General features: G+C 40.7%; 1 protein-coding gene across 5 annotated transcripts in view; it reads right to left on the reverse strand.

The window, feature by feature from the left end:
- LOC104608021 (phosphatidylinositol 4-kinase alpha 1-like) overlaps window positions 1-19573 on the reverse strand; it is a 139209-nt gene extending 119636 nt beyond the window's left edge. For all 5 annotated transcript variants that reach the window (XR_016085420.1, XR_737043.3, XM_088902939.1 and 2 more), the window contains exons 1-7: window positions 18347-19573; window positions 17913-18254; window positions 17641-17802; window positions 11885-12055; window positions 11578-11736; window positions 11334-11461; window positions 10823-11129 (exon numbers count right to left, since the gene is read on the reverse strand). Coding sequence is in view for 3 of the 5 variants with exons in the window: in XM_088902939.1 (XP_088759065.1) it covers window positions 10823-11129; window positions 11334-11461; window positions 11578-11736; window positions 11885-12055; window positions 17641-17802; window positions 17913-18254; window positions 18347-19273 (2196 nt within the window). In the remaining 2 variants the exon portion in view is untranslated. The remainder of the gene's footprint in view (window positions 1-10822; window positions 11130-11333; window positions 11462-11577; window positions 11737-11884; window positions 12056-17640; window positions 17803-17912; window positions 18255-18346) is intronic.
- Between the last annotated feature and the right edge of the window lie 8297 nt (window positions 19574-27870).

Raw genomic sequence — 27870 nt, forward strand, 5'->3', positions numbered from 1 at the left:
GTGTTTCCCATACTGACATGATTCACACTGCAAAGAAGACAAATGACTCAAAGAAGGAACTAGTATCTTGAGAGTTTTAAGAGATGGATGTCCTAGCTAACAATTCCATTGGAGAGGAGTTAGGGAAGTCTGAAGTGCAACTGAAGATCCACCACCATCAAGATAATACAATTCACCGGCTTCATGCCCTCCACCAATCTTCTTCCCCGTCTTGAGATCCTGAAAAACACAAGATGAAAGGTAAAAAGTGATAGAACAATGAAGGGCCTTAATTAATTTACTAACAGACAAAAGGTTGAATATAAATTTGGGCACATATAGAACATAGGATAAAGAAAGAGATGTGGTATCAACATTACCAACACCACAAATGGGAGAAGATGAACCATTGGCTAAGGTAATGGTTTGGGATGTGGAAGCTTCAAAGAGGGAAGATAACACACCTGGCGTCTCGGTCATGTGATCAGAGGCTCTAGAATCAATGATCCAATGAGAAGATTTGGATGCCAAACAAGTCATACCTAAATGAGCAAGGGTAGCAGTGTTTTGTTGTGAAGTGGCTTGAAGGAACCTCTCATACTCATCTCGTGGTACACTCATCATCTCCTTCCTGAAAGTAGATGTAGATGTAGAATGTATTTGATTTGTCTATTGATTATCATTCACATCACCGCTACCAGCAACTGCATGGTTAGCCCATGTGGAAAGTGGGCCATGTAGATCATAACAGAAATTAATTGAATGTCCTCCCCTGCCACAATGTGTACACTTCCTAGTAGTGTGCCCTCTTCCTCTACCACAACCTCCCCTTGAGTCACGACCTCCACCACTTCCACTACCACGACCAAACATGGGACTACCATGGCCTCCTCGAAATGCATGTCCACCCCCTCTATTTCCACGCCCACCTCCTCTCGCTACAACAAACACTAATCTGTCAAAAGTTGTGGTACTCTCTGTGGGTCCTAGGGAAATCCTACGAAGCCAAGCAAATACGTTCTCAAGTGTAGGAAGAGTAAAACCCCCCAATATTTGTGCTCTAACTGATTCATATTCTGATTTCAGCCCTACTAAAAACCTATTTACATCAAGTTGCTCCCGTTGTTGTTGCTGAATTTTGACATCTAAAGTGAGGGGTGATAGACATTAAGTTCATAACTGAGGTTCCTCATACTGGCATAGTACTCTTCAAGGGTTTGATTTCCTTGCCATAAATTAAAGTACTCCTGATAAAGCTGATATACTCTTGTAGTATTGTCTTGTCTAGAATAAAGTTTCTTTGCATGTTCCCATATTTCCTTGGTTGTATCTAAGAACATAAAGTTTGCACTTATCTTGGGTTTCATACTATTTCATAACCATGTCATGATTTGGGCATCCTCTTGTTCCCAATCATCAAACCCTGGAGATTCAGTTGATGGTTTATCCTCCTTCACATGTTTCACCTTTCTCTTGGCCTTGAGAAAAACCTCCACTGACTTGGCCCATGGCACGTAATTTTTACCATTAAGTTTAATTGATGTCATCTGCACATCTAAGTAGTCTAAGGGGATCATCACACTAGATTTCTGATCATTACCACCATCTCCAGTTGCTGCCATGGTGTTCTCAAAACAGGTAAACTATCAATTTCTCTTCCTACTTATGAATTATCAACCAACCAAAAAAAAACATTTCTGCTGTTAAGTCAACACTGTTGCAATCTACACATCACCTCACGACACTCTTTCAACCAGCCACCATAAAAAAAAATACGACCATTCAGACACTCAGATCCATTCCATCTCCTTCAAAAAAATCCTCACACCACTATTAATAGCCAACCACCATAGCTGCAACAAACAAGGAAGAAAACCCTCTTGAAACTGCTCAGTAGAGGGTCTGAACCACCATACACACAACCACACAAACACTAGGGCTGTTACTCATGGTGACAGCAATCTTAGAATCACCAACCTAAGGCTGCCGCACCTTCCTAACACCTGTAATGGAGATTGCAGCAGTCCTAGAATCACCGAAAAGGTTGCCACAGCCTTCTACTTGGTGTAACCCAGATCGTAGCCTAGAAAAAAGGAGAAAATAAGAAGAGGAGAGATTGCAGGTCCAGAAACTTTGACATCACAGCCTTCCTTTTTCATATTTATCACTTTGATACCATATTTTGATGGTTCAGACAAGTTTTGTTCAGAGATAGAGAGGAGGAGAAAGGAGAAATCTGTCGAACTAAAGAGAGAAAACCCTCCTAGTCGATGTAATAGCTAAAGACATAAGTTGTCGTATCTTCTCCTTAGTCAAAGTACCAAAAGATTCCCCCTTTGAATCTGAAGTGGAGGAGACAGTAATAGCAAACGAAGACTCTGCAACTGTCTTAAGTGCCTTGTGTTGACCCTTCTTGGGAGGTCAAGTGGGGCATTCAGTAATAATATGGCCCTGTTATTTGCAATTGGCACAAAAATTCATTTTCTTACAGTGAGAGGCCACGTGTCCAAACTCCTTACACTCATAGCACTGAACCTTGGAAAAGTTCTTTTTGCATTTTGGCTTGGTGGCTAGAAACACCGTATCATGCCCATGTTCTTTCTTGTTGTCAAGGACTGTGTACTGTCTAGTTTCCTCCCTTAAAAATTCACCCAATATGGTGTCCAGATCAAGCACATTTTCCCTACTGAGTATGTTGGACCTTATCAACTCATATCAGGTCTAAGATGCATAAGAAAATGCATAATCTTCCTTTGATCAAAATGCTTTTTCATAGTTTTCAGACAACAATCAGTAGTTGTGGCCCCAAGATGAACAAGCTCATATTATGTCCACAAATCAACAAAACTAGCATAATATTCCTATATTTTTCTCTCCTATGGGTGTATGAGAATATGTCCATTTCAATTTGATATTGTCGGGGCATATTTGACTGCTGATACACCTTCTCAAGGTAGTCATACATCTCCTTAGCAGTTTTCAGGCCCCTTCTAGGAATAGCTACATCAACAGTAACTGAACTCAATATCCAGGAAACTATTTGGGCATTATTGATTTTCCATTGTTTCAGCCCTTTAGCATCTATAACATCAGGGATGGTTGTGGTACCATCCAGATAACCCCACATACCCTTCCCTTCAATAAAAAATTGGAAATGGAATTTTCAGAGAGCATAGTTTGTTCCACCAAACTTCACAGAGATGATGTCACTCCTTTTGGATCCCATATTCAGCAAAGAAACCGAAAAGACAATAGAGAAGTTGATAATAATTGTAGAGAACACTGATGTGGGCCCCACAACTACGGTCCCACTGTGTTCGTAGGGTTGAAGGTGTTCTAGTCTTCCTAGGGTTAGCTATTGGGCATTTAGTTGTTTCAGTTGTTATTTATTTCAGTCTTCTTTTTGCTCTATTTGTTATGTAAAAACTAAGGGCAGATCTGTCCTTTCATGTAATGAGCATAACCTATAAATATTAATTAAAGTGGCGGCGGTAGAACATTAAGCTTCTGCTCCTCCTTTTCAACTCTTGTGTTCTACTGCTTCTCCTCCCTCTTCCTCCTCTTTTCTCTTTACATTTCTTCTTATTTTCGAACCTGAAATCCATTAGGGTTCAAGACTGATAACAGTCCTAAACTTCTACTTGGTATCAGAGCTAGGGTTTCTCATGTGAGTCTAGTCCAGCCGACCACATGAGAACCATCTAAGGCTGGAAGCTGAGAAAGTAGAGTCCGTTGACTGGTTCTTGGAGATCTCCAGAGGATTAGCAGCTGTTTGAAGAATTGCCACAGTTGCAGCGAGTTGGTGATCAGGAAGAATCAGAGAAGGCTAGGGTTCGGGTAACCCTGGAAGGCAGCGAACAACATCCTATTGTAAGTTTTTTATTTTCTGAGAGAAGTATCATCAGAGAAGATAGGTTGGACCTATCTAGCAAGAGCGGCCAAACCACTCTAGGGTTTATCTTTCTATTCTCTAGGGTTTTGTCTTAATCCTGCGGCAAACCCTAGTACTGGACTGAACCTTGTGATCTAATACTGCGGCAAACCCTAATAGTTCTCTCCTCAACATTGATCAGTTTTAGGGTTTCATATTAACCCTACTACAAGCCTTATCTGTATGGTACTGTCTGGAGTGTACGGCTGAGAATTTGCTTTTAGGACTGATTAAAACCCCAATTCGGCTTCAGCATATCAGATTGTTCTTCAAACTGTTTTTTCAGTTTTCTTTTGGGGTTTCGAACTCTTCTAAGGGGGTGAAAACAGTTCGGACTGTTGCTGTTATGTGTGGTTACTGATTTCAGATAAGTTTTATACCTGTTTCATGTACATCTACTGTGAGTACAGATTGGTTCTATACTGATTTTGTGATTGTGGTTGATAGTCCAAGTGCTGGTTTTGATTGCAGTAGCCCTAATTTTGAGACTTCTGGTTCTTGACCGAAATGGAGTTTAAGAATTAGGCAGAAGGCAGTATTGGGAACAGCAGTTATGTGGTATGTGGGCATTGTAAGAAACCCAAACACACAAAAGAAACATGTTGGAAGCTACATCCTTATTTGGTCCCGGCAAAGTTAAGAAGCAAGAAGGGTAACGTTCATGTGGCAGTGCATACTAATTCAGCATCCTCGTCTGGCACGAGAGGCACAATCTTAGAGACCTTAGCCGCAGTTCAGGCTGCTCTTATACAGTTGGAAGGGGAAGTTGGGAACTCAGCTCAACCACCGCAATCACCATTAGCCCCCGCCACATTTGCTTCCGTAAATTCAGGTACTCGAGCCTCAGCCTGCCATGCCTCAGCTCCAGGTACCACTGAACCCTGTTGGGTAATAGATTCAAGTGCATACGACCATATGACTAGCTTGCCTTCATTGTTTACCACTTATCATTTATCTTCTGGTAGGGATAAAGTATCTATTGCTGATGGCTCTCTTGTCCCCATTTCTGGCAAGGGTGACATCAAGCTATCGGATACCATCTCCTTGTCTTCTGTCTTACATGTCCCTAAGCTTGATACTAACCTCCTTTCAATCAGTAGTATTACCAAACACATGAACTGCTCAGTAACCTTCTCGTCGGAAAGAGTCAGGGGATAAGAAGTCACTTGTTTCCCAGAGTGTGAGTTCGGTTATGCTTTGGCACAACCGATTGGGTCATTTGTCTTTTCGGTCCTTAAGGAGTTTGTTTCCTAATTTGTTTGAGTCTGTTGAGTTGTCCCAGTTGCAATGTGAAAGCTGTGAGTTTGCTAAACATTGCAGACACTCTTATTCGTTGAGCAATAAAAGGAGCAATCGTCTGTTTGATCTTGTGCATACGGATGTCTGGGGGCCATATCACATTCCTTCCATGGGTGGGTACAGATATTTTATGTTATTTGTTGATGACCATACCTGGTTTTCTTGGGTTTATCTTATGCGTTCACGAGATGAGGTTCCCACCCTGACCCAAAACTTTCACCAAATGATCCTAACCCAGTTTGATGCCAAGATCAAAGTTCTTAGATCTGATAATGCAAAGGAATACTTTGCTAAGCCTTGGCATCTTGTAGAGAACACTGATGTGGGCCCCACAGCTACGGTCCCACTGTGTTCGTAGGGTGGAAGGTGTTCTAGTCTTCCTAGGGTTAGCTATTGGTCATTTAGTTGTTTCAGTTGTTATTTATTTCAGTCTTCTTTTTGCTCTATTTGTTATGTAAAGACTAAGGGCAGATCTGTCCTTTCATGTAATGAGCATAACCTATAAATATTAATTAAAGTGGCGGCAGCAGAACATTAAGCTTCTGCTCCTCCTTTTCAACTCTTGTGTTCTACTGCTTCTCCTCCCTCTTCCTCCTCTTTTCTCTTTACCTTTCTTCTTATTTTCGAACCTGAAATCCATTAGGGTTCAAGACTGATAACAGTCCTGAACTTCTACTATAATCACCAAAATCCAAGAAGAATACCTTAGGGAGAAGTCAGATAATCACTGGAAACCACTAAAACTTAAACAAATGACTGCCAAAAAAGGAAACTGTAAGTAGCAGCCTCCCAAGGGAGAGAATCAAAACCCCTTCAAATCTTCACCAAAGCAAGAGAGATTTGTACAGGAGATCAGATCTGGGCAACACCAGATCTGAAGTTTGGCCTTGATCTCTCTTGCTGATTGTGCAACTCTGTCTGAACCACAGGTAGGGTTGATCAAAACAGCCCTACACACTTCCACTGATTGAAGAGTGCAGTAGATCTCAGTAGAGGGATGAGATTACTGCCAACAAAGAGTAACAAAGAAGCAAGAAGATGATGAAAGAGCAACCTGCTCTGATACCATGTCAGAGCCAGTCAAAGAGAAAAAGAAAACAAGAGAGTCACACGAATTGGTGGGTGTGTTCTATGTCTGACACGCTCAGAAAGAATTATACTTATATTAATATGTGGATGGACAGTTCTGTCCTTACAAGAATAGATAAGTACAGCAGTGTACAAAGAAGTATACAAAAGAGCCAAATAAGGGTAAAATTACAATATTATCCCTCATCCTCTCTACACTAGTAAGGTTGGAATAGATAGCCCCTAGCATCATCTTGGACCTGCTACATCATGGAGATATATTGGTTAGGGCCAAGCAAGGCAGTATTGGAAGGCAATGAGCCAATGACACATGGCATCATATAGGAAGTTTGGGAAGAGATTAACAACGAAGTATTTGAAAGAAAAGGTGACTCTCCTTCAAAGCAATTAGGAGCTAGATTCTCTTCTTTGTTAACTTGCTAGTTTTGGAGACCCAGGGATTCAAAGGTATCTCTCTCATTACTCTTCAAAGGAATTTAGTGGAAATCCTTAACCTTACCTGCTCAAGTACTTCATCAAAGGACATATTTTCCTCCAATTAGTTGCAGCCCAGATCAAACTACATTTTAACAGTAGTTATTTTGGAAATCCTGGCTCATCCAGGATTAGAAGAGTCTGAACTGAGTGAATGGGTTTCCCTTATGGTACTTAAGTGGTTCCATTGGAGATGCCAATGCAGTCAAATCCTAGATGGTTACATTATTAACTAGATGAAGGGTTGCTAAAAGATTTCACTTTTCTCGGTCCCATGCATTAATGGTGATTGCTGGTTAGATTAATGCTATAAGATCGACCAACAAGGTTGGGTCTAGACCATGGAACTTGGCACACAACCTTAATGAAACCAGAGACATTCTAAATTCTTTCCCTATATTTATGCTGGCTTTGCACCTAATTTACCTGTCTTGTAAGAGATCCAAGATGCATTTCCTTTGAGAAACAAAGATACCCTTTTGTGAGCAAGCAACTTCAATTCCAAGGAAATACCATAAGGTTCCTAGATCTTTTATTTCAAATTGGGTGGCCAAAATTTCCTTTAATTTCTATATCAAAATCCTAGTTATCTGCAATGATAATGTCATCTAATCAGCATTGCAACCTATCGTTGATACCTCTTGACAAAGAGAGTGTGATTACATTGGCACTGTTTGAACTCTACCTACTGAACTACTAAACCAAGCCCTAGGAGACTGTTTCAATTCATATAGGGACTTCTTCATCCTACACACCTTGTCTTCACTAACTTTAGCACAGAAACCTGGGGTTGGCTGGCATAGTATCTATAAATTCCACATCTTTAGAACATTGTTGATATCAACAAAGTTTACACAAGAAGACAAAAAAGGAACAGGATCCAGGATGGAAGGTGGACCTGCCGGACTTGCTTCTCCTCTACACAACTCTTCCCCTAATGAGAAGTAGGATAAAAGGACTCATATTCAAAAAAATGATACATCCATAGAAACAAAATACCTATGAGTAACTAGATCAAAGCAACGTAACCCTTTTGAGAGGAAGGGTACCCGAGGAAAATACACAATAGAATGGCGATCCAGTTTTGAGGAGGACAAATCATGAACAAAAACCTAACAACCGAAGACTCGCATAGGAATGGAGAACAAGGGGCCCGTCGAAACAAGAATTGGTGGGGGCCTCATAATTCAACACTCTAGAGGGCATAAGATTGACCACATAGGCAGCAACAAGCACAACATCCATCCAAAATCGCTTAGGTACATTCATGCGTAAAATCAGGCCACAAGCCACTTCAAGGAGGTGTCTATTCTTCCTTTCGACAACACCGTTCTATTGTGATGTTTTAGCACACGAACTACAATGAAGAGATCCATGGGTGGCAAAGAATTCATTGAGGTCACCATGGAAATATTCTTTCATGTTGTCTGACTGGAATATCTAAAGTTCAACATGGAACTAAGTGAACATCATCAGCTGAAAATCCTTTACAATTTTTGGAACCTCATCTCTAAAGTGCATAGGAAATATCCAAGTATAGTGAGAGTATTCATCAATCAAACTAATAAAGCTTCTATAGCCACCCTCAGATAGTATAGTAGTAGGCCCCCAAACATCGGAATGCACAAATGAAAAGGAAAATGTAATATTTTATTACTTGAAGAAAAAGATATTTTATATTGCTTGCTTAACTAACAAGTTTGACATTGAAAGTTAGACATTGTACACAATTTAAATAAAAGAGGAAACAAAAACTTCAGTAACTCAAAGGACAATGACCCAGATGGTTGTGCCTAAAAAGCACCTAACTCTTATTGGGTTGACTCAACTAACTACATGACCTTGATGTCGATGCCGAGAAACCAGCCTTATTCTCAAGAATGTAGAGACCATCCAACATGCTTCCTCTACCAATTGTCCTCTCAGAGGTTAAATCCTAAAAAACACAAGAACTAGAAAAGATTCAAGTACTTAGTGATACTACTAATAGAAATCAAATTAAGAGGAAGTTTCAAAACATGCAGCACATTAATAAGAGCAATGCCATGGAGAAGAGATATTGATCTCTGACCTATGATGGAAGAAAATAACACAACAAATCTCACTTTATCCCTTCCAAACAAAAGGTTATAGGACTAGAAAAAATTGGACTTATCGGTCATGTGGTTAGAGGTCACAGAGTCAATAATCTAGGGTGAATCAAGAGCAAGAGTGGATACATGGAAAGCTGCGGCAACATTACCTAATGTAGACACAAAAGAAGTAGAGGGAGTACTACAGCTGCACGGTCCATCTGGCGTAAGGCCCTACCACATGATTCCAGGTGGTTATGGAAGGAATTAATAATATCCTACTTAGGGTCAGAACTAGCATGATGCTCTTAAGTGGTACCGGTAGGCACACTATTAGTTTGAGAATCCAGGGTTGCCACATTAGTTGCATTGTATTTCTTTTGTCCCTGCATCTTGTTCTAATCTTGGGGTTTTTGTGCCCACAATTTATCCTTATCATCATACTTCCTATTATCACCCTTCTTCATAGTATTGTCACCCATCAATTGTAATCATCACACTTTGCCTACTTTCCTCTGATTGAACCAAGGCATACACTTCTTAAACTGAAGGTGGCTACCACTCCCCAGAATCTGAACTCTAAGGGATTCATACATAGGGTTTAGCCCCAACAAGAAGGAAAAAACCTGTTGTTGAGAGAACAATTTCTTATATGCCTTAGCATCATCATCATGCTTCCAATCAATGGCTTGATAATGGTCTAATTCCTCCCACACCAATGTAAGGGATGAATAATAGGTTGACAAGCTACAATCCCCTTGCTTACAGGTCAAGGACTCTACCTGTAATTGATAAATCTTGGCAATAGTGCTTCTACTTACAGTAAGTGGATTTTGCCTGTTCCCATATCTCACTAACAGTGTTGGCCCACATAATTTTTTTCCTCGCTTCAAGTTCCATAGCTACAAGGAGCCAGGACATCACCATACTATTCTCCTGGTCCCACCAATCATGTTCAGCAATTCCACTTTTGGGTTCTTTCAGCTTCCCAATAGTATATTCAATCTCTTCCCCTTGTTGTAACACTGATTTTTATGCCCTTCGACCACTCCAAATAGTTCAGCCCATTCAAGGAGATGATTGGCATATGAAAGATCATACTATCAGCCCCTACACCAGCTGTCCCTTGGGATGATTTAACCTCAAAAGTGGCAGAATTGTCAGGCGCCATCAAGACATGTTCTACAAACACCATGTAAAGGAGTTGCCACACCAAAAACACACTTCACCCCCTACTTCCAACACTTCTGGTCAAGGTAGGAGTGTAAAACTATCAAGCACACTAATGGAACACCAAGGAATCTATTGGAACACCACCAGAACTGCACATCCCAAAAACTTAAACTCTAACCACTAGCAGCCCACACACCATATTCAGCAATAGAAGGCTGCACATACCAACTAGGAAGGAGTCACACACCCCTTTACAGCACCTGTATGAGGCACACACCTCCAAAAAAATGGCTTTTCACAGCATCTAACTGTCACAAAACTAGTCTCCTTGGTACTATGACCAAGAAAGGAAACAAAATAGAGGAAACCCGTCGGTCAGACCAGGCCAATTAGGTGTACTCTTCTTCACAGTCCAAAAATAGGAAACTCTAAGTTATATAGACAGATCTGGAAGCTGCTATCGCCCAGAACCTGGCTCTGATACCACGTTTTTGCTAAGAAATACCAACAGAAAACAAAGGGAGGAGGAGAAGAGAGGAAGAAGAGGAGAGAATGATTGGAAAGAAAAAAGTTGGGCTGGTGACACCCCTTCTGTTATTTATACTAAATAGATCAAAATAAAAGAGGTAAATTACAAGAGTGCCCTGGCTGCCCAAACTAAAAATAAACAATATGAAAAGAACAAGCTGACAGTATAGTAACAACACAACCAATAAGCAAAAAGTAAACAAACAAAATCCACTTTGTGCAAAAATATAAACCAAACATATAATAATGTCATCCAAAATGCTTAATATCGACTTACAAGGGGTGGGGTTCCTTGAGCAACACGCTGGACAGCTGAAGACCATAGACTATTCCACATGTATGGTCCAGACACAGCTTGAAGAGCCATGGCACTCATGCTTCCCACACCATTCAACGAAGTGGTATTTGATTTTGTTGGAAGTGGGTTTTTCTGAATAGGAGGGGCCAAGCCAAAAAGAGCAACATAGAACCACAAGTTACGAAATAACTTCAAAAGAGAAGGTTCTATATCTATGGTAGGATCAAAGTCAGAACAAATTTCAGCAACAGCAGGAAGTAGAGGCCCCAAAAAGTCTGCTCCACTCCTGCAAAGATTAAAGTATAAGGTATGCGAGCTTTGGATAGAATATATATAAAATCAAGAAAAAATACCAACTAGAAATAGCATTACAACCACAAAAAGGCTCCTAAGTGATGCATGACCCCAAAAAGATAAATTCCATGTGAAGTATTAACAATCTCAGCTCCTATCTTTCATTTATTTCTTTGTTTATTAAATAGAATTTTACCTTCCACTTTGTGATTCTGCAGCTAGCCCTACATCTGAACACAAAGACAGCAATCGGTGACGATAGTCTGACCGCAATTTAGGACTAGTAAGACCACTAGCAATCAGAAGGAATCCTGCAGGAAGAGTCTAGAACATGATTGAACCAGTGAGAATCCATTTTAAATTGAGACTCAATACTAGCAAGTCAATAGTGATATCCAAGTTTGCTCTTTAGACCTAGAATATCCAGATTAGGTACAAACCTCTACACGCTCTGTGGTGGCCTCAGGAGCCAACGTTTTGCTTTCTTCAGATCCTATATTTGAAATTTTATTCAGATAGCTTCTTGTCATCAGAACTACTGTCTCGCGATAGGATTTCTCAAAACCCAAACTTGCCATGTGAGATACAGCATCAAGAAGCTGCAATTATTCAACAAGAACAGGTTGAAAACCCACATATATCACAAGTGACCAAAGCACCAGATGCCTGATGATGTCAAAAAAAAAGGCAAAAAATGAAATGGGTGGAAGAACACAATAAATATGATCAAAAAACAGAATCTCATACTCGAATACGCAATAAACCAGGAGTTGAAGCATCGCCCTCTTCTAAGCTTTCAATAAATAGAGGCAATATCATGTCTACCATTTCAGCCTTATTAACAGAAACATTAAGATCTGCTAGCAAGCGTATAACATTAAGCTGCACAACAGGAATTGTTTGTTTCTCCTTTCCATCCTGAGATTGATAAAAGAATAAATAAGCATATAACAATAGAAACCACTAAAATAAGAAATAAACACAAGGCATGAATATCTTATAAGTTTAAATCAAAGCACTTAAGGCACAAAATAACATTAACACAAAGATCAAGATTACAAGAAAAAATATATAAAACCATTCAGTAACATGAATTGAAGCAAAAGCAAATATATTAAATACTCATTTGCAGGCAAAAACATAGAAGGTGGCACAGTTCTCTGCACAGGATGGAAAAGTACCATTTAGGTCTTGATAGAAGAAGATGATAAAAGACACTTTAGGAGAAAAGCAAATCAGTCACTCCTTTCAAAGATCTAAAAAAAGGAAGAAATAAGCAACTTAGGCTTGATATTTTTTCTTTTTCTATTATCACCAGAAACATTAAATTTTATTGATCAAAACGAAAGTATAAAACAGTACATATACTGACATAACCTGCCTCTAAATCTTTAAGATGGGATAAGAGTGCACCAACAGATTTTACCAACAAATTATCCATCCATTTGAAAAATTGCATTGCATTCATCCCCACCACAACTACAATAGAAGTCTTTCCTGGTCCCTCCTTGACAAATTAGACAATTTAGATGAGTTATTCAGATTAGTGCCAAAGATCTAGCTCTCTATAGTGTCTGTTTCAACTGCCAAGGTCCTGCTTCAAAATCCATCCAGCTCACCTATGTAAATCCCTTTCAACTAAAATTCTCTCCCATGCCTACTCCATCCCATGGACAAAAGCAAGAATCTATGCCCTAAGAAAGTGCTAGCAGGGTCCAAACATTCCACGGTTTCCACCTAGGATGCCTGATTCCTTCTACAGGCTTGATTTGCCACTTGCCATGAAGGGAAACAAGTTACTGGTACCACCTCGGGTTCAACCATTCTGTTGGGAGACTTTTCATTTAAAAAAAAAACACGTAAGACCTTACAACAGAAAGACCTTTGGTGCATATCACCTCATGTGTGCTTCTTGTACAAAGCCAATTGTGAAAATTCTTTCCATCTGCTAATCTCCTGCAACTATTTGTCTGCTATTTGGGAGTATTTTTTCTTGTTGTTTGGGTGCAGGAGGTCTCCTCCTAGTGACCTAAAAAAATTGTTTGAAGATTTGATCACTCATCCAAGAAAGAGGGGTAGGGTTATATGGAGATGTGTAAGAGTGGCTATATTATGGGGTGTGTGTGTGTGTGAAAAGAGAGTAATGCCCAGTTATTCAATGATAATGAAAAAATAAGTAAAATTATTGATAGTATCTCTTTTCAAAACCGTGGAGCTCTTTGAACTATATATGACAGAAGACATCATTAAAAATTGGAAAAGTGGCTAGTTCTGCACCGACAAGGCCAAGAATACATGCTGTATGGTGCCCCCACATTTCCCTTTCTTAAAGCTGAATTTTGATGATTGCAGCCTAGGCAACCTTAGAAATCAGTTATAGGAGTGCTTAGAAATCACTTGGGAGACATTCTGGTTATCTACTTGGACCTATTGGTGTGGGTGATTTGATGAGGGAAGAACTTATGGTTATTGTAACGGTATTGGAAAAGGATAAGCTTATAGGCTACATAATCTGATCATTGAAGGAGACTAAGGTAATAACAAGTTGGCTGTGAAGTAATGAAGAGGATCCATGGTGGCACAGATATCAAATTAGAGAAGCTAAAAAATTAGTGAAGGACCTGGGACCAGTCAAAAGATGGATACCTAGATCTGCTAAGAATCTAGCAAATGGTCTGGCTAAACAGAGTCCGGAAGATGGATATGCCCCATCCGGCGTATCGGCCTATATTGATATTTAGAACCATGCCTATTGCTAGTTGGCCATTGAAATATCTAGGTATGCCCATAGGAGCTAACCCACAGGAAGGAAGCTTTTGGAATCCAATTGTCAAAAATTGTACTAAGAAACTGTCAGCTTAGAAGAGGAATTATTTGTCTCTCGGGGGTTGAATTACTTTGATAAAGTCTACCTTAGCTAACCTTCTAGTGTACTTCCTCTCAGTCTTTAAGTTGACACAAAGGGAGGTGTCAAAATTAGAGAAGATTATGAGGGATTTCTTATGACTTATCAAAAAAAAATGAGGGATTTCTTATGAGAGCCTGGTGAAGAAAGAAAGGATCTCTTGGTGAGATAAGAGTTAGTGTGCAGAAGTAAGGAGCAAGGGGGCTTGGGATGAGGCAATTTAGAAAAGAAGAATGTAACTTTGTTGCATAAATGACTATGGAGATGGCCTTTAGAGAGGGAGAGACTCTGGCTTAAGGTAATAGGTAGTATTCATGGGCATGCAGGTAACGGTTGGGATGTCAGTGTTTCTCGGCAGGGCACTTTGAACTCTCCGTGGAAGGCTATTCATGGAATTCTTCCCCATTTCCTAAGCCTTATCAAGTATGATGTGTGTACAGGAGATAGAGTTCTTTTCTGGGAGGATGACTAGCTTGGTAATTCAACTCTCAAGGACCTTTTCCCTCCCTGTATTTCTATATCCCTTTTTAGAAATAAACCCATTCAGAGGTTTGTCTCCTCTCAGCCAAGATTCAAAGTATCGATACAATATGCCCTGTATCGAGCATATCGTATTTTTTGGTCCCTGGTACACCTGTTTACAGGTGTTTTCAGGAGTATAAAGATATATTTGAGAGATTCAGAGCTTGACCAGGTTGCTTTACTTCTCAAAACTCTTGACTCTCTTTCTTTGGATCATTCTAAACCTGATTCTCATATCTGGACTCCTAACCCGTTGGGCCTGTTTTCTTGTGCTTCTTTTTTTTCTCTTAGTTGTGCCCTATTCCTAACCCTTGGCCTTTCTTTTGCAAGGAATTTGGTCCAAACCCATATCCCCGCTAAACTGGGAGCGCTTTGCTGGGAAGTCTCTCTTAGGAATTAAACACTACAGATAACCTACAAAAGAGAAGACCTAACATTAGTATCTCACCAAACTGATGTTTCCTTTTCAAAGATAATGGAGAAATCTGTTACCATCTACTAGTGTCCTACCCTTTTGTTGTACGACTCTGGGAAAAGATTTTGGTCTCTTTGGATGCAGGTGGACAATACCACTGCAGATTGGTGGACTCTTCGACCCAACTATTTTCAGGTGGCCTAAGAGAAAAGGGAGAATGTTGTGGAGATGTGAAAGGGCTGTGATGGTATGGACAGTTTGGAAAGAAAGAAATGCTAGGATTTTTAACGAGAAAGAAAGGGATGAGGCTACTGTTTGGGAGTGAATTTTGAACAAGGCTATATTTTGGGCTAAAGCTTTTGATCCCTTCTCACAATTCTCCTTTGATGACCTTTGGAGAAACTAGGAATTGGTTGCAGAATCTTACTTGGTCAAGAACAAGCCTATAAAATTGGAAACCCCTTGAAGAAGACTTTATCAAGCTAAACTTTGATGGTAGCAGCCTAGGTAATCTTAGGCCTTCTGGTATTGGAGGAATCTTTAGAAATGTAGAGGGTCAGATTGTCGCCTTGTTTTCTGCTCCAATTGGAGTGGGAGATGTACTTAGACTGTTAGAGCAGAGGTTCAAGCAGTTCTACAGGGAGCACAGATTGCTAGAGAGCTGAACTTTGGGAGGTTGCTAATCAATTTAGAGGAGTTTCCATTACCATAAATGAGTTTTATGGATTTGAGATCAAGGATAATTCTACTTGTGCTGATATTGGGGTCACTGGGGTTAAGAAAGTGCTGTATGAAGATAAGACAATGTGGCCTTTAATAAGGCTAAGGAACAGATTATCTTTAAGAAGAAAGAAAGGGTGAGCCAAGGATTTTACATGTAGGACTAATAGTCCTCTCATTGTCAAGGTCATATACATGTTTTGTTTTTCCACTTCTATTTTGGGTCCCATACACTTGAACCATTTCTGTGGAGGAATTCATTTATTATGATAAGTTGTTATGTATTTCAAAAAGTAGACATTCTCTACGAATTCCATTTTTTCACATTTTTCCATGCTTAGATCCATGTTTGAAGTCAGATAGGATTGCAGTGTAATGGAGGCTTGATGAGATGAAACTTATATGCTTTCCTGTACATTGGTAAAGTGCCTTCTACATTTTTTTTATCTTCTTTTCAGGTTCTGATTTTATTTTTCAGCACCAATTTGTATTTTGTGACAGAGAAACTGATGCATTTTTAAAAAGCTAGACAGGCTAGCCCCTACCAAATACGATGCATTTTTAATACCAGTCCATGCATCACAAAAGTCCCTTTCTAGCTTTATATGATTTTGATGTTTGGATCTAGTGTATGAAGGTGAAGTATCAAGGAGGGGGGAGGTTTAGAGTGGGTTGGCTGCTGATGTAAACATTTTGTTCCACTAGGTTCACAGATCAACCAACATTAGCTGCCAATTTGGCTAGGGGAGGCATGGATAGGATTGAGTTATATGTTGGAGGTCCTTTTCCCAGGACATTTTTTTGACTTACTTGTTTTTTGGGTGTACCACTTTTTGATTGTGTGTGCTGTTTTTGGGTCCTGTATAGTCATATTTGTGGGTCCAGCTCTTTTGGACAAGGAGATCCAGTTGCATTCTTGTCTCTCTTCTTCCTTCTTTTTGCCATTCTTTGTGGGAGGGATATAACTGTTAAGGATACCAACCTGCTATACTAAAAAATGAAAAAAATATATATATTTACAGCTAGAAACAGGGCATGATGATACACATTACACACTATCTCCCTCAACATATCAGGGACATATCTCAAAATAGTAACCAAAGGGGGATTTAGTAAGAAGCTAAAAGTTCACAGCCCCATTGATCTCCTTCAAAACATGTATAACAGAAAATAATGAAAAATAGATCCCCTGTCATCAATATTTCAGAGGATAGCTCAAAGCTCCCATGTTCTTACCTCCAAATGTTGGAAATATTGCACTTCCAGTTCAATTTTCCATTATACATCAAACTATGGAAAAAAAAAAAATTGATTAAGAATATGAAGTACCATACTCAACTAAGTCTTAATCCCAACTATATGGGATCAGCTACACAAATATTGTCCTGCCGTTGTGCTCTATCGAGAGCAATTTATGCCCTAGCATTGTACAAAATATTTCAGGATTCATATTCATATTGGCTTGGAAAATGGTTTTTATAATGGCTGCAAGCCTGACACAACCCTCTTTTTCCGAGGCTTGGGACCAGCACTGTAAGTCAAGCTAATACTTACTAAATCCTAAATGGAAGGCATCTTGAGATTTTAGGATTGAAGGACCTGAAATAATGGTCCACTGGTACACAGGTAAAATAAGGTTCTTAATCTCAAAAACATAGCATAGTCGAATTGAAAATTTTAGCCCCGTTCTGTTTAACTGTTGGTACCTACACTTGAATACTGAAAATATAATAGTAGCCATGATAGCAATAACTGGAAAACTCAAATTCTATGATGCTTGAAGTTGATACAAGTTAATAAGGTATAACTCCAAGATTAATTGAAAAGGCATAGAAATGGATACAGCTATATAGCCAACATTAAGCAATAGACAACGGAAGTAACGCAAAACTATCCATGCACTTTATCCAGAAAATGAAGACTAGATACCATCATACCAACCTGCTCCTCATAATCATTTCGCTCACGAATACTTGCAGCCAATCCCATTATGAAAGTGTCTACAGGAGCGCGGTCCTTGCTCCAACCAAATTCAATAATCTCGCAACTTGTCTTTGTGACACTTTCAAACATGGCTCCCTGACTGTTTCCCCACGTATCAGCCTGTTTCAGCCAGCACGGTACAACAAATAAAATGTCCAGTACTGCTGCTACTGCAGGGCCTTGCATTCTGGGCTAAGGAGCTAAGGCTCGGATCATAAAAAGAGGCGTACCTGTGCACATGTAGTCAGAACAAGTGGTTTCAGGCGAATAAGTAGAACTCGTAACAGTTGACCTCCACGCGTAACAGCTACATGTGAGATTCCCGAAAGCAAACAAGTGAAGAGATCTTCGCAAATTCTGAGCTTCCGCCAGATAGAAAGTAAGCAAGCTTCTGCAGCATCAATGAGCAATGCAAGTGTCTCAAGCAATAATCTCTTTGATGATTTCCCATCGGAATCCATGGATGCAAGACTTTTAATTTGCAACTGTGCCGCAGCTCGGAAGACAGATAATTTTGTATTAATTCTGGCTTTCAACGAGGCCCCCTGTTCTGACCAGTCACGCTTCCTTATCTGCAAGAAAATCAACAGTTCAATTGGTAAGAGACAGGAGATAATGTTTTCTTAAAAAAGACGACGATCAGGCTCAAACAATTTTATTTTACCTTTAGAAAAGCTGTTAAAGATTGGAGCTGCCTCTTCGAAACCATCCTCACCAGCTCCAAAAGCCCGGCTTTTATGGGGACTTTATCCACAATATGCCCAAGTAATCTTAAGGCAATCTCTTGCTTTTCCAGGCTCTCGACAGTTTCCTCTTCAAAAGCGGCAATTTGTTGGTTCACCAGGGCAGTGCCTCCTACCCCATCATTGAACCCGAAATTTATCCCCATTTGGTCTATACTGCTCTTCCAGCCAATGCTGCTACCATTGATTACAGTATTCCTTGAGGATAGAGTGGTGGCATCATCCGCACCTTTAGAATGATTCCCTGCAGGTGGCGAATCTTGAGCTGAAGACGTCTCTGAAGCAGCAGGTACCGCCTCCCTAGGTGAGCTCGGGGAACCAACCCCAAACTGATCCAAAAGACAAGCAACCAACCTCTCGGCTTCTGAAGTAACGATTGGCATGCAATTCTGCGAGACAGCGATCAAGAAAGCCCTATAGATGCCCGTGTCGTTAGCGTTAGTAGTAGAAGCCGATATGACGATGTCTCCCATGAAACTAGCGATTTCCCCGGCTAAATCTCCAGATAAATCAGTTGCCTTGACAATATAGCCTAGGAAATCAGAATAGAACGTAGAGATGGCTTCAATTGGAAATGACTGCGGCCAGAAAGAGTGTTTAAACGACGCCGGAATCGACCGAATAAACTCGATGACAACCAATTTGGGTCGGCTGTCCGCCTGGTAGTTGCATTTGGAAAGAAATCTAGCGACAGCAAGTATCGCATTGAGCTGAGGCCTTGTAACCCTATAAGACCCAACCTGGAGAGAACCCGGAGGAGGACACCTGCTGCAAATCCATGAAAGTTTTTCGGTAAATAGTGCCGGATTCTGGGCAATTATGTCGCAGAGCTCGATCAGAGCCTCCATGGCGAGAGAGAACAACAGGTCAAGAAAGAGAGACGACTCGTTTCAAGATTTGAGGAGACAATCGATGTTCATTTGCTTTCCTCTTTCAGTGTTCCCTCCCGTTTGGTCTCGTCGTTGTCACGTTCAGTGGCTACTTTTCTTCTTTCGTTTCTGAAATTCTGTTTTGGGCACATCGCGCGCCTCTCTCATATCCTTTTTTTATTTCTTTCCCTTTCCTCTCTCTATTTTTCCGTTGAAGTGAGTGAATAAACGGTTACGCGAGTCCGAATTTCCCGCACTTTTTCTTCTTGCGCTTCCTACACTAAGCAATCACTGTAGTTGGACATTATTAGACTCGTAGTCCGGATCACGCGGAAAGTATGTCCGAGTCGACTCGATCGTCAACGGCCTCTTCTGGCTCAACATTATTAGACTCGTGCGTGTTAACCAGGTAGTTGGAGCAAGTTTGATATGCTTTGACCAGCCAAATTTCATTCTAATAACCGAAATAAATGGAAGGTTGATGGTGCTTGCTAGTCGGGACGTTTACTGAACAGGCTTAAAAGTCTCAAGAATTTTCCACGTGGCAAATTAACGATAGCCTAAATAAGTCCCACGACATTCCCCTAACCTCAATTGCCGAAATAAATTGGCGTAAATTTTAGGAGCTGGGGTGTGCAACCTGTGCGGTTTCAACTTAAACCACGACAGACCCAACCCAGCCCAAGTATTTACACCAGATGGGCATGGATTTTCGATTCTCAAGTTAGGCCTAGGCCCAAAACATTGTGATGACGATGCACATTCAGATAATCCAATTCAATTCAACATCCCTATTCCCTATCAAGTTGGTAACTTGGATTGCAATAATAAAAAGCATATGACGGAATTTGAGGACAAAATCCAAGTTGAAAACGAATTGTAAACCCCAACTGGCTTTGATTATTTGACCATTTTGTAAGAATCTCATATTAGAACTACGCTATGACCAAGGTTGAGAAAATCTTCAATATAAATTTATACGCGCATGTCTAAAACATGGTTTAAATTTATCCAAAGGCTTTTGTGCTGTCTGTGCTATGTGTGCACGCGTGTACGTGAGTCTCAGTGGTCTAATAGAATATAAACTCCATGTTCTCTTACATTTCTATTGATATTTTCAGAATTTCAATGTATCATCAAAATGTTCAGGACTTCAGGTTGTTACATACAAATATTCCAAAATGATGCAATGCATTATGAGAATCTTATCCATTGGTTAAATTTACTTGCTTTCCAATGTAATGTGTTATGTGTATAAACAAACCCATTTAGATTTGTCCTTTGGATATTGGGTGAACAAATTGTATAAAGTTATTTTGAAATGTTGTTTTTTTAACGCCTTAAGGCAATGGCTAATTTTATTAGGTTAAGGAGTACAAATACAAATATGTAGAGTGTAAAACCTTATATTTTGTATGTATTTGCACTGTATATTTGTATTTGTACTCTTTTCAAACTGAGCCTTAAGAATGCTCAGAATCTCAAATACAATCTAAGAGAGTACAATTAGCAATAAAAGTCAAAAATTTTGAAAAAGAGGGCACTCAACAATATGAATGTTTTTATTTTCATTTGTTTTTGGAATCACAACATCAATCCAAAAAGAAGGGTTTTTTTTATTGGGCCAGCTCTGGCAGATTAGTTTATGCCCTAAAGCAATGTACAACATTAGTGATAGCACTATAAAACAAATTTGAAAAAGTATTTATTTTTTGCCCATTGGTCACTGCCAGTAATTCCTTTACCTTTTTAACATAATACCAAAAATACACATTCCTCATTTTCCCACCCAACCCCACATCACCCATCAAAACACAACAATGGCCCTGTTGTGGAAAAAACTAAGAAAATATATCCCAATGGCACCCAAACTGAAAGTAAAAACAGAGATAAAGAGAAGCAAGTACAGAGAATACATACAGATTTATGTGGTTCAACTTATAGCCTACGTCTACGGGCGAAGGAGGAACAGAAATCCACTACAAAGTTGGCAATGGAGAAGAAATACAAAGTTGTGCCTTCACAAAAACAAAAAAAAAAAACCTAAGCCCCAAATACACCCAATGTCTCCCTCGTCTTTCACAAGACTAAGACTGTATACAAGAGAGAACCCCCCCCCCTGAAAATACGTAACTCTTCATATTCGGTTCGGACCTATAAGATGAATATGGATTGGGTTCATACCGCTGCAAGGGCTATGCCCAAACCCTATACTTCCACCACAAACCACTATGAAATTTTACCTTCAGATTTTTCTCAAATTAATTCAAATTGAATTCATTAAACAGGTCACCACAAAGAATTCAAGACACAAACATAACACTTTCAGCGTTCACCTAACCTCTTATTTTTCTAATGAAAGTCCTTTGAACTGTCGAAACAGGTACCAGCCAACCCAGATTGAATTTGTAGCCTCCTAGACAAAACAATCTAAAGTATAAAAGGGTGGAGAAGAGCTCCAAGTTCCACTACAGAGGTTAGAGATGATTCCTTTTCAAAATCCTTCCGAATTCTGTGGTTGTATTTTGTATTTGTTGTGCTTCGTGGACCTTATCACGTTGACCCTCCTTATAACATTTGTTCAAGCATTGCAAATTACACGATCAATAAGTATCTTTTAGTATAATCTCAGTCTCCTTTTCTAGAATTTATCCTCTGCAACTTGCCTCTCACACTTCAATAAAGTCACCATTGGCAACAACTCAAATAGAGTGTATGGCCTCTTCGTGTGTGTAAATTACAAAACCCTTAACACTTGTAAGTGACGCAGCGTGACGAGTTGGACCGGGCTGACTATGCAAGCACCCGGACGATCGGATCGGTTTCGATCTTGAAGCCTTACGAAAACTAGGCATAGCCTTAGTAGAGAGGAAATATGGCGAAGAAAATTCTTGTGTGTCTATTGAGCTTAGAAACTGAAGTATTTATAATACATACTAATAGTCTTGTAGAATAATTAGGAAAATAGAACAAGTAAAACAACTAGGACTTAGACTTGACGTACACTGTCCGATAGCCACTATCGTCCAACGCAGGTTGGATACGTGATCTTATCTGCCATTACCATTATCTGCTGCATGCATCTCTCTAGACATCCTTATCCAATGCGTGTTCCTCCCTGGTTGTCGCCGGCTGGTTCGATGGGTCGTGAGTTGGCCCTCCATCATTCTCCCCCACTTGGAAAGAACTCGACCCCGAGTAATGATCGGGATATGCAAGTGTCACTTCCGGTAAATAACGATGAAGATCAGCAACATTAAATGTTTTGGAAATACCCATGTGATCTGGCAAGTCCACTACGTAAGCATTGTCATTGATCCTCTTCGTGATCTTGTACGAACCATACTTCCGAGGCTGTAGCTTGTTATACTTTCCCACGGGAAAGCGTTCCTTCCTTAAGAACACCATGACTTCATCACCGACGTCAAACACTTGGTGTCGTCGATGCTTATCAGCTGCAATCTTGTACTTTGCATTGGTTCGCTCCAGTTTCTGCTGCACTTCTTCCTGTACTGACTGTATCTATTCTGCCAACTGCTCGGCAAAAGCGCCGAGGCCGGGTACCCTGGGTAGCTTCACTAAATCCAACGCATGGTTAGGTACCTTCATATAAATAATGGAAAATGGGGATCTACCTGTAGAGTTATGAACTGCATTGTTGTAAGCGAACTCTGCTTGTGCTATGGAAAAATCCCACTGCTTCGGTCTCTCCCTGCAGATACTGCGGATCAAGTTACCTAAGGTCCAATTTACCACCTCTGTCTGTCCATCTGTCTGTGGATGGGCTGTACTGCTGAAATTCAATGATGAATCAAATAGTCTCCACATGGTCATCCAGAAGTGACTTAAGAACCTCGTATCTCAGCCCGATGTGATGGTTTTAGGCACCCCATGTAAACAGACAATCTCCCTGAAAAATAGCTCAGTTGTCGCTGTTGCATCTGTGGTCTTCTTGCATGGGAGGAAGTGAGCCATCTTGGAGAATCGGTCAACCACTACGAAGACGGAGTCCATATTTCTTGGAGTCTTTGGCAAGCCTACCATGAAATCCATGGACAGGTCTTCCCAAATCGTAGTAGGAACAGGTAGGGGCATGTAGAGGCCGGTATTTTGGGTCTGTCCCTTAGCTGTCTGATAGATATGGCATCTACTCACAATAGTGGTCACATCCCTCCTTAATTTAGGCCAGTAGTAACGCCCCTTGACTGCTTTGATCATTTTGTCTCTCCCGAGGTGGCCTGCTAATCCACCCCCATGTAGATTTCTGATGATCTTCTCACGGAGGGAGGTGCAAGGGATGCACAATTGTTCTCCCTTCATAAGGAACCCATCATGAATGTAGAAATCACATGCTGGTTGTCGATTTGTGCATTTTTCCCACACCTGTTTGAAGTCTTCATCCTGGGCGTACAGATCTTTCAAGCATTCAAAGCCCACAATTTCAATGCTGAGAGTTTTGATGAGAGCTACACGCCTACTTAGAGCATCGGCTACTGTGTTTTGCTGTCCAGCCTTATACACAATCTTGTATGGGAATTTATCAATGAAAGTAGACCATCTTGCATGCAGGTCACTCCTCAACTGCTTTTGCTTACTGAGATACTTAAGAGCTTAGTGATCGGTGTAGAGAACAAATTCTTAAGCAATTAAGTAATGTTCCCAAGTTTTCAGTGCTCTAACAACAACATAGAATTCCTTATCATAAGTGGACCACTTCTTCCTGGTTTCGCATAACTTTTCACTAAAGAAAGCAACTGGTCTCTTTTCTTGTGATAATACGGCCCCTATGCCAACTCCACTGGCATCACATTCAACATCAAATAGCTTGTCAAAACTTGGTAATGCAAGGATAGGAGCGGTGCATAATTTTTCTTTTATGAGAGCAAAACTCTGTTCTTCTTCTTCTCCCCATTGAAACTTTCCCTTTTTCAAACACTCAATGATGGGAGTTACAATACTACTAAAGTGTTTGATAAATTGCCTGTAGAAAGTTGCTAACCCATGGAAACGTCTTACGTCTGTGACGTTTGATGGGGTCGGCCACTCCCTAATGACTTTCACTTTTCCCTCATCCACCTTAATTCCATCTTTACTTATAATGAACCCTAGGAACAACAAATTATCGCTCATGAAAGTGCACTTCTTTAAATTAGCATATAATTTGTTTTCCCTTAATGCATTCAAGACCTCTTTGATATGTCCTAGGTGCTCAGTGATAGATTTACTGTAAATCAAGATGTCATCAAAATATACCACAACAAACTTACCAATAAAAGGGCACAATACCTGATTCATTAGCCTCATGAAGGTGTTGGGTGCATTAGTTAGTCCAAAGGGCATGGCTAACCATTCAAACAATCCATCTCTAGTCTTGAAAGTTGTTTTCCACTCGTCTCCGGGACGGATCCTGATCTAATGGTAACCACTCCTGAGATCGATTTTGGAAAAGACTACAGCTTCATCAAGTTGATCCAGCATGTCGTCCAGCCTGGGAATGGGAAACTTGTAGCCAATAGTGATCTTGTTAATGGCCCTGTTGTCGACACACATTCTCCAACTCCCATCTTTCTTAGGTGTTAATAATGTTGGTACTGCACAATGGCTCATGCTAACTTGAATATGCCCCTTTCTTAGTAATTCTTCTACCTTTTCCCGTAAAATCTCATTTTCTTTAGGACTCATCCTATAGTGTGGGAGATTAGGTAGACTAGCACCAGGAACAAAATCAATATGATGTTGGATATCTCGCATGGGAGGGAGCTCATTAGGTAACTCATCAAGAACTACGTCATGGAACTCATCGAGTAGCCCCTGCATTTCCACTGGAATTTTGTTTTCCTCTAGTGACTCATTCATGCTTTCTCTCTTCACCACCAACAAATGGACCTTGCTGGTATCCTTGCATTCCTTTACAAATTCAGCATGGTGATGTGTAATGGTAAGGAAATTTCTCTCTTCTGCCTTTGAAGCCTTTGGCGAATTCTTTTCTGCCATGGGTAATAAGGTGTAGCGTACACCCTCTTTTTCGAGCTAATAGGTATTCTTCCTACCTAGGTGTTTTGCATCTGCATCAACTGCCAAGGCCTACCCAGCAGAATTTGGCAAGCATCCATATCCACAATATCACAATATACTTCGTCAATGTACTTACCAATGGAGAATGGGACCTTGCAGCATTCCTCCACTCGTACGCTACCGACTTCCTTGATCCACCCAATTGTGTATGGGTTCGAGTGCTTCTCAGGAAGTAGTTGTAATTTCTGTACCACATCCCCGCAAATAATATTTTCCTGATTGCCACTATCAATAATTAAATCAAATAATTTACCCTTTATAGTGCATCTAGTGCGAAACAGTCGGTGTCGTTGAGTGGTATCTTTGCTTCTTTGGGACAACATCAGTTTCCTCACAACACATGTGTATTCTTCATGCTCATAGGGACCTTCTTCGTCCTCTCCATCAGGTCCACAATATACTTCATCATCAACATCTTCTTCATCCTCCCTCTCTATCATGTTAACTGCCTTCCTTCTGGGATAGTCACTAGACCTATGCCCAACTTCATTGCACTTGAAGCACTTAAAAAGAGCAGGTTTTGCATAGGGATTACTAGGTTTAGAAGGGTTTGAAGTGTTACCTCGAGTGTTTCCTCCCGTGGCGGCCTTACTAGCGTTAGCTGTATTCGGCGGGTGGGAGGGTTGTAATCTTGGGGCTGCTTTGTTCTTGTTGACTGTTGCCGGTCTGTTGTCGCTCCCACTGTACCGTCGATAGCTTTCGGCCCGGGTCCTTTCTTGGAACATTAATTCAGCTTTCAGAGCTAAGTTCCTTGCTTCTTGCACACTGAGAACCATCTGGACGCCAATCTTGTCTCTAATAGCAAGTCTCAAACCACTCAGATAATGGGCTGCCTGCTGGTTATCACTTTCAGATAGCTGGTTCCGTTCAGCCAATCTCAGAAATTTTGATATGTATTCATTTATGCTTCTTGTTCCCTGTGCACATCGTTGATATGATCAAACATATACTGCTCATAATCAGGGGGTAAAAATCTACCTCTTATTAGCTACTTCATGCGCCTCCATGTTCGAACTGGACCTCTTCCTTCTCTGATCCGAGTCTCCCTCATTCATTCCCACCAGACAGATGCTCCTCCGTTCAGTCGGAAAGCTACTAATTTCACCATTCTTTCTTCTGGGATCTCCATGTACTTGAAGAAACGGTCAACCTCGGTAATCCAATCTAGAAGGCCCTCTATATCCAAATCCCCACTAAAAGTAAGAATATTCACCTTGAGTTTAAACTCATCATGATTCCGACGAGGATTAAAATTGTTGGGGTTGCGCCAATTCCTACCGTTTCTGTCATCGCTGGGAAGAACTGGAGCAACGCCGAGCTCTAGTTCATTGTTTCTATCATCATCAAGAATAGGATTCCGGGGTATGGGGTTGACGAGTGGTCTACCGTGGTCGTCTCCTCCGGTTGGGTACGGGTTATCCTGGTTCCTTGGAACATCCTCCCGCAACAAGGTCCGCAGTTGTCCAGTGATCTCTGCCAATTGCTGCTCAATGTTACGCGTGGCTGTGCGCTGCTCTTCGATTGCTCCCCAAACAACTTGTAGCCCCTGATCTCCATCACGGGGTTGGTTGCGACTGCTACCGTCTTGGTTGGCCATCTGACTGAGCGAACTCCTGCTCTGATACCACCAGACGCAGCGTGACGCGTTCGACCGGGCTGACTATTTAAGCACCCGGACGATCGGATCGGCTTCGATCTTGAAGCCTTACGAAAACTAGGCGTAGCCTTAGTAGAGAGAGGAAATATGGCGAAGAAAATTCCGTGTGTGTCTATTGAGCTTAGAAACTGAAGTATTTATAATACATACTGATAGTCTTGTAGAATAATTAGGAAAATAGAACAACTAAAACAGCTAGGACTTGGACTTGACGTCCACCATTCGATAGCCACTATCATCCAACGCAGGTTGGATACGTGATCTTATCTGCCATTACCATTATCCGCTGTATGCATCTCTCGCGTGTTCCTCCCTAGCTGTCGCGGGCTGGTTCGACTGGTTCGGTGGGTCGTGAGCTGGCCCTCCATCAGTAAGGAGTACATAGCAATTGCAATTCAGAATATCAAGCGGCGACTGTGTCCAAATAGAAGAGAAGCAACTGAATGGGAGGAATACAATCAATTGAGCTACTCGAACCAAAATTTTGTTGGCAAAGTCAGTGCTGGAAATGTTCATATATGGAACAAGAAAGAACACAAGAAACCTAGATCAGTTCGCTCTGGTTGTGAGAAGCCTACTAGCTAACCTTTCCAAGGAGACTACATTTAATACATCGAGCAACATGTATGCGATTGGAGATGCTAATTTTACCGATTGACCACGGTACAATATATGGTCTTGTGTGTAGTGCACCAACGACTTATCTACAAAACATTGCTTTAAGTGTCTCCAAAATTCCACAGATGAAACTCTAAGTTCCGCTAACTCTACCTACCAATCTCGGTGAGTAGATCAAGCTTTCAACTTATTGTATTCTTTTGGTTAATTATTTCATTAGAGCTTT

Source organism: Nelumbo nucifera, chromosome 4 (assembly GCF_055504915.1).
Source record: "Nelumbo nucifera cultivar China Antique chromosome 4, China Antique-T2T, whole genome shotgun sequence".
Taxonomy (NCBI): domain Eukaryota; kingdom Viridiplantae; phylum Streptophyta; class Magnoliopsida; order Proteales; family Nelumbonaceae; genus Nelumbo; species Nelumbo nucifera.